We start from the raw sequence: 12,580 nt of genomic DNA, 5'->3' as shown, positions 1-12,580 counted from the left end.
TTTTTGAGACAGAGTCTCACTTTGTTGCCCAGGCTAGAGTGAGTGCCGTGGCATCAGCCTAACTCACAGCAACCTCAAACTCCTGGGCTCAACGATCCTCCTGCCTCAGCCTCCCAAGTAGCTGGGACTACAAGGCATGCGCCACCATGCCCAGCTAATTTTTTCTATAGATATATATTAGTTGGCCAATTAATTTCTTTCTATTTATATTAGACACGGGGTCTCACTCTTGCTCAGGCTGGGTTTGCACTCCTGACCTTGAGCAATCCGCCCGCCTCGGCCTCCCTCCCAAAGTGCTAGGATTACAGGCGTGAGCCACCGCTCCTGGCCCAGTTATGTCTTTTAAGTTAAGTGTTTCATCAAGTTTGTCAACCGTATGGATGTACTCAAAGGTAGCTGCTTTGATTTCACCCAAAGTTGGAGAAGTGGAAGCAAACTCATATTTGTACAGTTGCCCACACCCTGTCCGCGTGTGGACCTTCTTGCATCAGTTTAAATGACCGAGGAGCAGCCCCTACATTTGGGGCCTGGTCCGGCCTTCAGATGAACTGAGGCCAGAGTCTTTCGTTGCCTTGTTTCCAGGCCTGGCTGGCTGAGGTTGAAGGCCGACTCCCTGCACGCAGCGAGCAGGCCCGGCGGCAGAGCGGCCTGTACGACAGCCAGAACCCTCCAACAGTCAACAACTGCGCACAAGACCGGGAGAGGTACAGTATCTGTGCGGCGCCTGGCTCTGGCGGAGATTTGCTTTGCATTCATTTCTAAATTCCCAGATTTGGAAATGAGCATAAGCCACTTGTTAGATGCCAAAATATCTGTTAGGATTGACCTCTGATTCTTCCCGTGGTACAAATTTATAATTGAACAGGGGGTGGTGATCTAAGCATGCGGGATAATTTAAAACGGTCTTAATGACAACCCTGGAGGAGGGTTGCATGCGGTCACAGGACTAAAATCGAGTCCTCCCTGGAGTCGGTCGCTATAGTTGCTGTGTGTTTTCCTTTCTTGAGCAGCCCAGATGGCAGTTACACAGAGGAGCAAAGCCAGGAGAGTGAGGTGAAGGTGCTGGCCACGGACTTCGATGACGAGTTTGATGATGAGGAGCCCCTTCCTGCCATAGGGACTTGCAAAGCTCTCTACACGTTTGAAGGTGACACTTCATGTCGGCTGGATTCACCTGCCTTTTATAAACTATGTCCGGGTCACTCTTCTCTTTCTGTGACCAGACCTTTCCTTAGAAGCCTTGCAGCTCTTTCTCTGCTATGCTTTTGTCCTACTCGTAGTAGTATTTTTATAGAGACAGGGTCTCACTTTGTCACCAGGCTGAAGTGCAGCAGTGCGATCACAGCTCACTGCAGCCTCGAATTCCTGGGCTCAAGTGATCCTCCTGTCTCAGCCTCCCAAGTAGCTGGGATTACAGGTGCCACGACACCTGGCTAATTTTTTTTTTTTTCTGTAGAGACAGGGTCTTGCTATGTTGCCAAGGCTGGTCTCAAACTCCTAGCCACAAGCAATCCTCCCCCTTCAGAGGCCCCAAACCTATTATTATTATTTGGTTAATGGCTGTGTCTTTTGACTTTTGATTTGTATAATTTAACAGCTTTCAGAGTGGATGAAATGGAATAATATTTTTTTCCTAGGGATGGAATGATAGCTGTGTCATCCACCATTCATTTAATACTTATAGAGCTTCTGTCTCGTAAAGGCCAGAGAAGGGGCGGGGTGCAGGCAGTGTGACAGGGCACGTGCCCGTAGGGGAATCAGGCAGACACAGGTGTGAGAGGACAGCTTGCAGTGTTTACCAGAGGAGGGGTCCACAGTGATGGGAGCTCATGGGAGAATGAGACGACTTCCTTGAGGAAGTTTAGACAGCCCGCCATGGCATAGCACTGCCAGCATGGGGGGCGTGTGGCCAGAGCTCAGAGGTCTCAAGTGGTAATAGTGGAATACGCTCGTAGAAAATGGCAAGTGCCATTGTTGGGGCAGGGGGATAAGAGAAGCCTTTGGATTTTATTTGGCAGACATCAAGGAGCTGTTGAAAGTACTTGAGCCAGTGTGGATGTGCACAGAGCTGTAGCTTAGGAGATTTCTTTTTTTAACTGATGCAAAATATTTATTCCAAGTTAGTTATTTTATGCAGTTTTCCCTCTCAACAGACTTGTGATAACCACATCTTTTAAATCTGTAAATAATGTTATCAAAATAATCTTAATCTTTGAAATCTCATAAAAATTTATATCTTACAATCTACTCTGAATATCAAGGCTGCAAGAATAACACAACATTTCCTATATCCTTGGGGGATTTATTGGCACATGTGTAGGGTCTATTAGGAAACAGGGAGGATGGGTAGGAAGACTAGCCTAGTGTTTCTAAACTGATGAGCCTGGACACCATGTCCTGAGAGTGTTAATAAGGACGCTGCGAAAACGGCTATCAGAGCTCCAGTAAGTATGGGAAGCCCTGAGATAAATGGATCTTATAGATTTCTTTGCTGCAGGACTTTTCAGAACCTTTAATAGACTAAATGTTCTTTGTGACAAAACAAGAAAGAAGTGCCAGGTTAAATGTTCCCAGTTTCACTTCACATCCAATCACCGCCCGCCCTCCCCTGCTCCCGACTCCCTGTTTCCCCTGTTAACAGCTCGTTAAATAATTTGCCTTCCTGAAACATTCTGGGCAGTGGTGCCTTTTGTATGACTTAGCAAATGGCCTGGGGGGCCTTGACTAGGAACACAACAGAGACACTGAAGTTAAACTTCAGGGCTGATTGGAAGTTGGAAAGGAGAAGGAGAGGAAATCAAACATGAGTCCCAAGTTGCATTCCTGGGACAATGGAGTGTCCAGTGAAATGGGGGAGCAGAAGGAGGACCTAGTTTGGGAGGAAGAACAATGAATTCAGGTTCACTCGTGTTGCATTTGTAGTGCCTGGGCCACATCGAGGTGGACGCGCGCTGCAGGCACTAGGAAAGGAGGGATCCTCGCTGCAGAAAAATGCCAGAGTGGGAGAGAGCAGTGTGAGGCCGCTGTTTAGAGGGCTGCAGTTGAAGCCCTGGGGCCGCTTTCCCTCCAAGAGAGATAGAGGATCCGCCCCAAGGGGACGTACTTGCCATTCTGGAAGGAAGGAGAAAAGGCCCATGGAAAACTTAGAACAGTCCTTAGAGAGACCTGGAAGTTCATGGGCGGGGAGGAGTGTCAGGGCAGTGAGGGAGGGAGGGGTCAGTGCATCTGAGAGGTCCAAGAGGATGTGTTCTGTACAGACCTCATCTTTTTTGTTCCGTTTTTGAGTCAGGGTCTTGCTCTGTCGTCCAGGCTGCAGTACTGGCCCAATCATAGCTCGCTTACAGCCTGCAGCTCCTGGGCTCAAGCGATCCTCCTGCCTCAGCCTCCTGGGTAGCTGCGACTACAGGCATGCGCCACCCAGCTAATTTTTTTTACTTTTTGTAATATTTTTTTTTACTTATGTTGCTCAGGCTGGTCTTGTCCTGGCCTTCAAGTCATCCTCCCACCTCAGCCTCCTAAAAGTGCTGGGATAACAGGTGTGAGCCACCACACCCGGCCAGGCCTCATCTTTTGTTACATTCATTTCATCACAAAGATTGCTGTTTGCTTTCCACCTGAATTTGACAAGACCCCCTAAACTATTCCGATATTGCTTTTTCAGGTCAGAATGAAGGAACCATCTCTGTAGTTGAAGGAGAAACACTGTATGTCATAGAGGAAGACAAAGGTGACGGGTGGACCCGCATTCGGAGAAATGAAGATGAAGAGGGTTACGTCCCCACTTCATACGTCGAAGTCTATTTGGACAAAAATGCCAAAGGTGCTAAGACTTATATTTAATACCACTTAAAAAAACTTTTAAAAAGTTGGAGTTGTTTCTTCCCACAACTGTGGCTGTTACAGGCGTTTCTTCACGGGACGAACGGAGAACACCGCAGTGCACGCACGTGGTCGTGCAGTCTCCTGGCGGACTCGCGGGCTCCGTGCACCGGGATTGCCTTGTCTAGCTTTGACTATGATCAAGTTTCTTGCTGATGAAATTTTACGTGGAAAACTGCCAACTGCCAATTTACAACTGTGTCGTTCAAAATCCGATAAACATTTCTTCCTTTGGCAGTATCTGTAGATAACAAAGTTGCATTCTAACTTCCAATCAATATTTCTGAATTAAAAAGTCCACCTATGTCATGTGGGTGCAGAAGATGTCAGTTCTTTGGTTTCTATCTGGTATCCACCATAAATCGAGTTATGTTAGGAGGTTACATTTTGTAACTTAATAAATTAAACTATGCTAGTTTGTTAAATTTTATAATCATTCACTTGGGAGGAAGTCATCATTAAAATAAAATGTCCCCCTTCTTGAGTAAAGAAGTAAATAAGATTCTTATATTGGTACCAAAGTACATATTTTTACTTAAACATGGTTAAATCATTGTTAGATCATCATGATTATCCGATAATGTCTATATGATCCCAAACAACCAATTGAAATCTGGAAAAATTTGGTCAGGTAACCAGTTGATTTTCACAAGCCATGACTGATCTTCTAAGCTCCACCAGATTGACAGTTGATCAGATGTGCCAGTGCCGTCTAGATCAGCTTATTTAAAAGCAGGTCATGGCTACGCCTCAGCTCCCTTTGGCTCTGATTTTCTCACACTTGGTAGTGTCTGTTGAGTTTTGTGGCAGGTAGAGCATATTCAGCTCAGACTCGCCCAGGCAGGGCTATAAACAGAGCTTGGTGTGGCGGCAGCTGCTTCCACACACAGGCACGTCACTTTTCAAAGGGGGGATTTTTTTTTTTTTTAAATCATTGGCAATATTTGAATTTCCTGGAAATTGTTTTAGAATGTCTGGCTCATTTTATATAATTAACTATAGCCAGATTAAAATAAAATGTTTCATCATCTTTAAGGAATCTGGGCCACTTGGTGGGAATTTACGTTTTTAAATTGGCACTAAGGAGGGAGGGTAGATACGAAATTCATCACATGCATAGACGGTTACCAAGCCCAGAATTTGATTGTGTCCATTGCCAGAATCTACACTGAGATCACAGAGAGCCAGTTATACATGGGTCAGAGTGAAGGTGTGGGGTTAAGATTCTCTTTTTATTTGACTTTGAAAATTCTTTATATGTGTCCCTCTTTACTTTTAAGTGAGAAATTAGCTTCTTGCCTCTACATTGTGGGTTCATTTTATAAGTTCAAGTCCATTTCAAGCTGATTTTTCAAAGCGATAGCCTCACATCCGGGCTCTAGAACCTGGCAGGATTGATAAGTGCTTGTTGCTGTGTTTCAAGATTCCAGCAGCAAATTCCCTTAAATTTCACAAGGGCCACCAAAATGGAATTTAAGTCATCTTTACTTAATGACAGCCTGATTTTTTTTAAAACACACTTTTCATTTGGAAATAATGACAGAGTCTCAGGCAGCTGCAAAGACAGACAGTATGTGAGGGGTCCCATATACCCTCCACGCTGTTTCCTCAGTGGCTGTATCTTACACAGCTCCAGCAGCGCAGCATCAAAAGCAGGGAGCCAACGTTGGTCAGCATGATTTTTTAAATATATGTGAATTTTGTAATTAAAATTTCTTTGGAATACTTTTCCTTACATAACATCCATAAAGCCACTCCTCCTGACCCCAGGCCTCTCTGGGGGAACTGTTTCATTCTCCTTTGTAAGAATTGCAGCAAGAAAAGAAAATCAGCTGACCCTTCAACAACAGGGATTAGCTTTAATGAGCAGTAGGAAGTTTCCAGCTTTCTGTGTGTAACCAAGTGAATGGGAGACCTAAGATACTAAAATCTGACCTTTCTATCCGATGATGAACTCATTTCCAGCATATGTACTATGAGAGAAAGCCAACTAGACACTGAAAAAAGTCTAAAATGGGGTGAAACAACATTCATTAGCCTTTCAAAAACCCGCTCTGAAAATAGGGCATTCTGTCAAGTTGTGTTTTTTTCCTTTAGAGTTATGTAAATTTGATTCAGAAAATAGCCCAATTGGTTTGTGAGCTGGGGGTGTTGGTTTGGACATGTTTGGACACATAAATTTACAATTATTAAGCTGTATGCCTGAGTAACTCTTAACAGGTGAATCTATATGATATCGACTAAACAATGAAGATATTTTGTAGTTTCGGTTCCATTTAGTCCATGTGTGAAGTATCAGAAAACATTGGAACAATTCCCAAAGAGTCAGGAGTCTCCATTTCCACCCCAAGTATACTAGTTTTCTTCCAACAGTTCTCTGTTAAAAATAAAAGAAGCAAAATCTCAGCTGTTGGTAATGTTTTCTCCTTTTACTTGACAGCTACACTGAGGGGTTAATCATGTGTATGTAGAAGCTGTTCCTCCCGACCTTCCTTACGAATCTGTCCCGCTTCCCCAAAAACACGGCTCCCCTTGGACTCCTCCAGCCTGGCGGGGCTGCTGCTTTCTGCTGCCTGTGGCCAGAGGGTGGTTTTATTTTTAATAATGCCTGTGCACTTTGTGTGTGTGTGTGTGTGTGTGTGGTGTCTGCAACGTGCTTATTTAATAATTGCCAAACTATTTAGACGAGAGTAACTTCCAATTGGTCAACTGGATTGTGACTTTCTTCTTTTGTGGTTTTGTTTTTGTTTTTTCAAATTGCTTTCTGTTAAACATGTCTGTGATTCCCTCCACAGAATCTATTTGTATATACTGCCATTTAAAAACTAAAAGGAGTACTTGAAATTAATTGATTTCACGTTTTACTTTTTTATCTGTTTGTTTTATTGGTTATTCTGCTGCCTAATGACCTTTTTGTTTTCGTAACTGCTGGGAGCCGCAAGGCCTCCTGCGCTGGTAGCTGGTAGCGAGGTCCCCTGCCGGCTGCTCTGCACTGAGCTTATTATAAACACTTGGGTTCTGAGTAAGTTTTGTTTTAATGTGGCCAAAATGATTGTTTCTTTCTATTCTTATCCTAAAAGAAAAGAATCTGTCTGGCATCTTTTAGCTGTACCCTCGTATCTGCCGCTCTAATAAACGTTATATTTTTCCTCAGTGTTGTGTATTTTAAGTGATTTTTCACCTTTCCAAGAAAATTGTCCTGTGTAATATGAATACTTAACTCTTCCATCTTTAGTAATGGGGAATTTTCTGGCCAAATGCTTTTTTAAAATTCTGCCTTCCACCCCCTTTTTCAACGATGACCTCTTCCCTGTTGCTCACCCTGTGGGGACTCAAGGGCCTGAAAAGTCTGTGTGTGTCGCGTCTCTCTCCTCCCGCCCCAAGATGAAGAGCTTTCACTGTTTATTGCTGAGTGGACAGAGTGGCGAGTGTTCCTTTTCTCCAAAGATTTCCCATTGTGCGGCTAAAGAGCCAGGAGTGTCAGTCAGAGAGGGAACCCGGCCTTCATGTTCCTTGCACCATTCTGAGAAACGTCCGTTTCTTTCTCTTGAAACTAAACTTACTAGAAACATGAGCTGGGGCGGACGGCTGCACCGGCCTCCGTCTGGGGCCTCTCCTAACCCTGAAGTGAAGACTAGCTAAGGGTCCGAGCTAAACCGTGAAAGTTCCTTATCTGGGCTGTGCCCTGTAGTGACCCATCACTCTGAACCCCCTGCCCGCCCCCACCCAGGCGGTGCAGTTTGCAGCCCTGAGCAGAATGCCCGCCGCTAACCTGCTGCCTTCTTCTCTAACAGAGGCTTTCTCTTCTTCTTTTTGTGTTCTAGATTCCTAAGGTGGTGTGCGCCTGTGCGAGCCTCGGGGGAGCCTTCCCGGGAGAAACCCCTCGGCCTGGCCTGCTTGTCTCCACAGCCCCCGGCGCCCCCAAGGCCACACTGGCCTGCCCGCCGCTGCTGGGGTGGCCCCGCCCGCAGCCACATCCCCGCGCGCCTGCGGTGCTGGCCTGTCCCCGTCCCCTCTTTGCAGCATGCCCCTGGTGGCCCAGCTCCTCCCACGGCCTGCCTGGCGCCTTGAGGGGGCCAGGCCTCTCCCCGCACCCCCCACAGCAGGGTCGTCCTCATCGCTCCCCCGCCACCAAGAGGGCGGGTCACAGGCGCCCACCCTCCCTCGCTCCTTCCTGGGCCCTCAGTCCACCCGGGCTCGTGCTGGCCGCTCCTTCCGCATTTCACACTGTGCCTTCTGTGGGAACTTCGCCACCGGTCTCCCGGGGAGACGGACAGGACAGGACCTGGAGGGTCAGATGCGCGCCAGGTGGACTGAGCTCCCAGCTGTCACTGACGGTCACCCTAGGAAATACTCCCTCCTTTCCCAAGACCATTAGGTATCCGCGGCCCTTCCTCATCTGGGCTGGTGCTCACGCTAAGCGGCAGCCTGCTCGGCCTCGGCGCCTGGCGGGCACAGGGACACGCGGGAGCCCTGTCTCGGGGGCCGGCCTGCCGTCTCGCCTGTGTCCACCTTTCATGAGGAGCACCTCGGCCCGCCCTCCCCAACATCTCCCTGTCCCTGAGGCCCGCGGGGCGTGCTCCTCGAGCCAGCCTCACCCCTGCGCCCGCTCCCTGCAGAGCCGCACTCCTTCCCTGGTGAGCACCCCGGCATCCCGGCACAGCCAGCACCAAAGCCCCCGTGCCTCTGTGGCCCTCCAGTGCTCCTGCGGCCACCGCTTCTGCACTGCATCGCCGCTCTCCAGGCCGTGCGGAATTAGCGGAGTTTGCGTCCGGAGCTAAGTTTCCTTCCCCGTGCGGATCTTTGAGGAGAAATGAGGTCGTGCAGCCTGCGGCCCCCACGCCTTCGAGCAGCTCGGCCCCTCCTGTCACTCGCTGCAGACGCAGGCAAGGGAGGAGTCGCTGTGGGCTTCTGTGACCAGGACGGCCGGCGGAAGCGCAGGGTGAGCCAGGCACCTTCACTCTGCTGCTTGGCTGTGTGAGGAGGCGGTCACCTCAAGCACCCTCGATTCTTCCTGACCTCTGTGAATCTAAGACCAGGAAGTCCCACAGGAGCCAGAGGGACAGGGACGGAGTCGCCAGGTCCTCAGAGTCGGGCCTGTCTTTGTTGGTGGCTCGCCCTGTGTGTGGAGACTGGAAAATGGAGTGTCCCTCTCGGCAAACCGGGGCGACCACACCCTGTCCTGCAGGAGCAGCTCGGTCGGCCCTCGGGAACTGGACTCCGCGGCACAACACGCCGGGGTGAGCGGCTGGAGGGGACATGGCTTCAGGGCTAAGAAGCGAGCGAGCGCGAGCCCTTTCTCGTTCTTTCTTCCCCAAGAGTGAGGCTAAGCCTGGGGCTGACCACTGCCGGCTGGAGAGCCTCGGGACTCCCGTCTCTGCAACAGGCGACCCTGCTGTGGGCACCCCGTCACAGGAGAGAGCGGGCTCCGCGGGCGAGAGGAGGGTGGCGGCCCGGGTGCCGAAGGCGAGAAGAGGCAGGGCCTCACCCCGTCCCTGTAAACCAGCACGGCGCACCCCATGCTCCAGGAGGGGCTCCTTTGTCAACAGGGTGCACAGGCGTCTCCAGGGACTTCTGAACTCCGCCAGGTCAGGCTGGCCGCTCTCCACAAGGATGCTCAAGGGTTTTTTAAATCTGATTTTAGAACCTCGGGAATGCATGTGCGTCGCATCTTTCCTGTTATGGGTCCGAGTAGATTAGTTTCTTGCAGCATAGGGGGAAAGGTATAAGCTGTAGCGATTTGTTCTTTGAGTGTCTGTCACATCCCACATAGGATATGCTTGTATCCTCGCGTCCCTGCGTCCTTTTTTAACCTTCTGTTACACCTGTGTCCAAAAAGGAATGGACGACGAGTGCTTTCAAACGTGTAACCTTGGCGTCTGCTTCCCGCCCGACTGCATGGCGCGTGGGGACGCCAGCGCCGTCCCGGCTGGGCCTACTAGGGCAGATAAGTCACCCTGTGGTGGCCGGGCACACACTCACTCTGGGACCCTGCTGTGAGACCTGTGCACGTTGCTATGGAGCCGCCGCGTAGGGTAGGCGCGTGGGCTCCTCCTCCCCGCCCCGTCCACGGCCTGTCATTTCTCTGCCAATGCTAGAATATCGTTGTGTGGCGAGATGACTCGTTTTAAAAGAACCTGCCCTGAAAATGACTTAAAAGCAAGATGAAAAGAGAGCAACTTGTCATTTACCCAGTTTTTCCACTGCAGGGTGGGAGAAAATGAAAAGGCCTGGGAAGCAGTAGTGGGATTTCCCTTTGGGTTTTTATCAGCTCGCTCGTCTTGGAGATAAGCCCGCAGCTTGTCTAACCAGCATAGCACAAGGGCCTCCGATGCCTTTTGGTAACATCTGCAATTACAGAAGAAAGTTTACACAACATAAAAGGGTTATGTTAATACTAAGTATTTTTGCAGAAGTTTTGGTTTCATGTCTCTTATTGGCTCTGCCTGCTGTGCTTATGTCATCCCAAAACTTCTTTTAAAAAAAAAAGATCCCAAATTCTATTTTAACCTGATGTTGAGCACCTTTCAGCTGTTTGTGTGTGTTGCACTAACCCTGAACTTTGGAGGCATTCCACCGTTGTGAAGGCCCGTCGCCATCGTGAAGGTCCTGGGATGGCCCATTTGTCTCTGGGGATGGAATTAAACCAAATAAAGTGCTTCCATTGGAAGGCTTCTGTTGACCTTGTAACTATATGTTCATCCTGTAAACGTTAAATAAAAGTATAACTTCGGGCTCAGCATCATGGGACTGTTTTGTTGCATGAAGAGGCGACTAGCCATGCAAGCAGCCTGGTGCTGTCACAAGTCCCTTGGGCTGGAGACCTGGACGGCCCTAAATGCCAGCCCCAGCCACTGAGGGGAAGGTGTCGGACACTGATGGGACATTCGGGTGCAAGGATTTGGGGAGGCTCCTTTTCTTGGCATGGAGATTCAGCTGGTGGCCCCTCTAGTCTTTCGGGGGACACTGTTGCTCTGGCAGGAGCGGGCGAGGTGGTAGAATGCGGGCACGCCTGAGTTCCATGGGTGACCTGGTGTCACCAGCGCTCAAGCCCATGCTCTTGGTAGCTCCGCTGGAACCACCAGGGTCTGTGAAGCTGCAGGCGGCTCGCAGCGGTTTCGGGACAACTATCAAGGGCAGGCCCGGCACCCGCGGGCCGTGTGCTACTAGTAGAGGCCGTTTCCACAACCAGGTTTGAGAATTTCACCCCAGCCTTTTGGGGGAAGATACGATGGTTTGTGCCCACGCTGTTTTGGGAAGACAGTTCTGCAGGGAATGCAATGTTAGCAGCTACAGCAAGCGCGGGCAGGGCAGCCTTGCTGGGCCAAGGTCAACACTGAGGCTGGGCAGCGCCTCCTCCCGCAGGTACACATAACCCTTCTCGAGCACCTGGGGAGGAGGGGCTGGGCCGCAGCTGCTGGTCCTCTGCAAGAGCTGGCGTGGAGCCCGGGGCAAGGTCAGTCTATCATCGTACTAACTGGAACCTCCTGTCTAGGTTGTCAGCATGTTCTTTCTGGACGCCGACAGCCGTGGGCAGGAGGTGGGGTGTTGCCAACTGTCTCCCCGGGGTCAGCCTTCTGCAAAGAGCCTCACACTGAGGCGCCTGCAGCTGCGTTTGCCCATTTGGGCCTCCGTTCCTCACAGCTTGGGAACAGTGGAGGCCACTAGGCGATGTGTTGCTACACGATTCCGTCTGGGGTGCGCTGAGGAAGCCTCTTGAAGCCATAGTTTCAAACAGCAGGACACTCCTGACTCAGAGGCTCTGGAGAGGCACAGACCTGTGGGTCAGGCTCTTCCGGTAGGTCAGGAAATACCAGCCCGCCCGGCCGCCCGCCCGGCCGCCTGCCCCTGCCACCCCCGCCTGCCCTGGGTGCGCCGGGCCTGGGCGGCAGTTTGTCCGCAGGGGCAGTGGCGCCCCCTCGTGGTAGGAGGAGGCAGAGCGTGGAGGGGAGAGTGAGGAGGCCCCCAGGGATGACCAGGAATGAAACGGAAGGGGTCAGAGGTTGGGGGTTCAGGTATGCCCCTCCCTTTTGTTTTTATTAAAGCAAGAGATTCTGAAACTTTGCAATCCATCAGACAGCCTGGAAATCGAACTCTGAACTGCTGCTGCCAAAGACGGACGGCGGAGGGAGAGAGCAGGGCCCATCAGCGACCACCACCTAGAGGAGGCCTTGTCCCTGGCCCCGTGGGGGCAGGGGTGAGCTGTGTGGCCAGCACCCTCTGAGACCTGGGATGAATCCGTGAGGGCTGCCTGCTGGCACTCAGCACCCTCCTCGTGTCAGGAAAGTTGCACCAAGCGCCCATTAGGCCTTGATTTAAACACTTCTCCATCCAGATGGCATGTGACATCAGCTGGGGACATCTCTGGGCCACAAAAGGTACAGAAGCACGGAAAGGCCCCCATGTACCTTTGTCCTCAGTGCTAAGGGGCCAAAAGCCATGGGGAGAAACGCTCACTGGGATCCACCCTCCCCGGCTGGGGAGCAGGAAGGGTCCTCTCTGCCCAGGCACCCTCGGGGCCCAGCCCCAGGACAGGCTCGGGGTTAGCGAGGCCCTGCCGTCCTTCAAACCCCCTCCGGTTGCAGCTCTGGGCTGGTCGCTGGGGTCAGATCAAAGGAAGGACTGGAGGCTACATCCCTGAGACTGCTTTCCAGAACATAATTTGCCCACGTTTGCTGCTTTTTCACAGCTTTCCCCACAG

At 50.7% G+C, this 12,580-nt stretch overlaps 1 protein-coding gene across 19 annotated transcripts in view; it reads left to right on the top strand.

Moving 5' to 3' along the window:
* FNBP1 (formin binding protein 1) overlaps positions 1-10,621 on the top strand; it is a 132,829-nt gene extending 122,208 nt beyond the window's left edge. For 9 of the 19 annotated variants that reach the window (XM_020289521.2, XM_020289532.2, XM_076009124.1 and 6 more), the window contains 3 exons: positions 583-704; positions 1,011-1,147; positions 3,662-7,032. In XM_020289521.2, the coding sequence (XP_020145110.1) occupies positions 583-704; positions 1,011-1,147; positions 3,662-3,840 (438 nt within the window). In that variant the 3' untranslated portion in view covers positions 3,841-7,032. Of the gene's footprint in view, positions 1-582; positions 705-1,007; positions 1,148-3,661; positions 7,033-7,703 lie in introns of those variants that run through there. The other 10 variants (XM_020289531.2, XM_020289530.2, XM_020289529.2 and 7 more) reach the window with 2 other exon arrangements.
* Positions 10,622-12,580: the final 1,959 nt, after the last annotated feature.

Source organism: Microcebus murinus, chromosome 12, assembly GCF_040939455.1.
Source record: "Microcebus murinus isolate Inina chromosome 12, M.murinus_Inina_mat1.0, whole genome shotgun sequence".
NCBI classification, from domain to species: Eukaryota; Metazoa; Chordata; class Mammalia; order Primates; family Cheirogaleidae; genus Microcebus; species Microcebus murinus.
The sequence above is the reverse complement of the archived record's forward strand: the minus strand, read 5'-3'. Positions and strand labels throughout refer to the sequence as shown.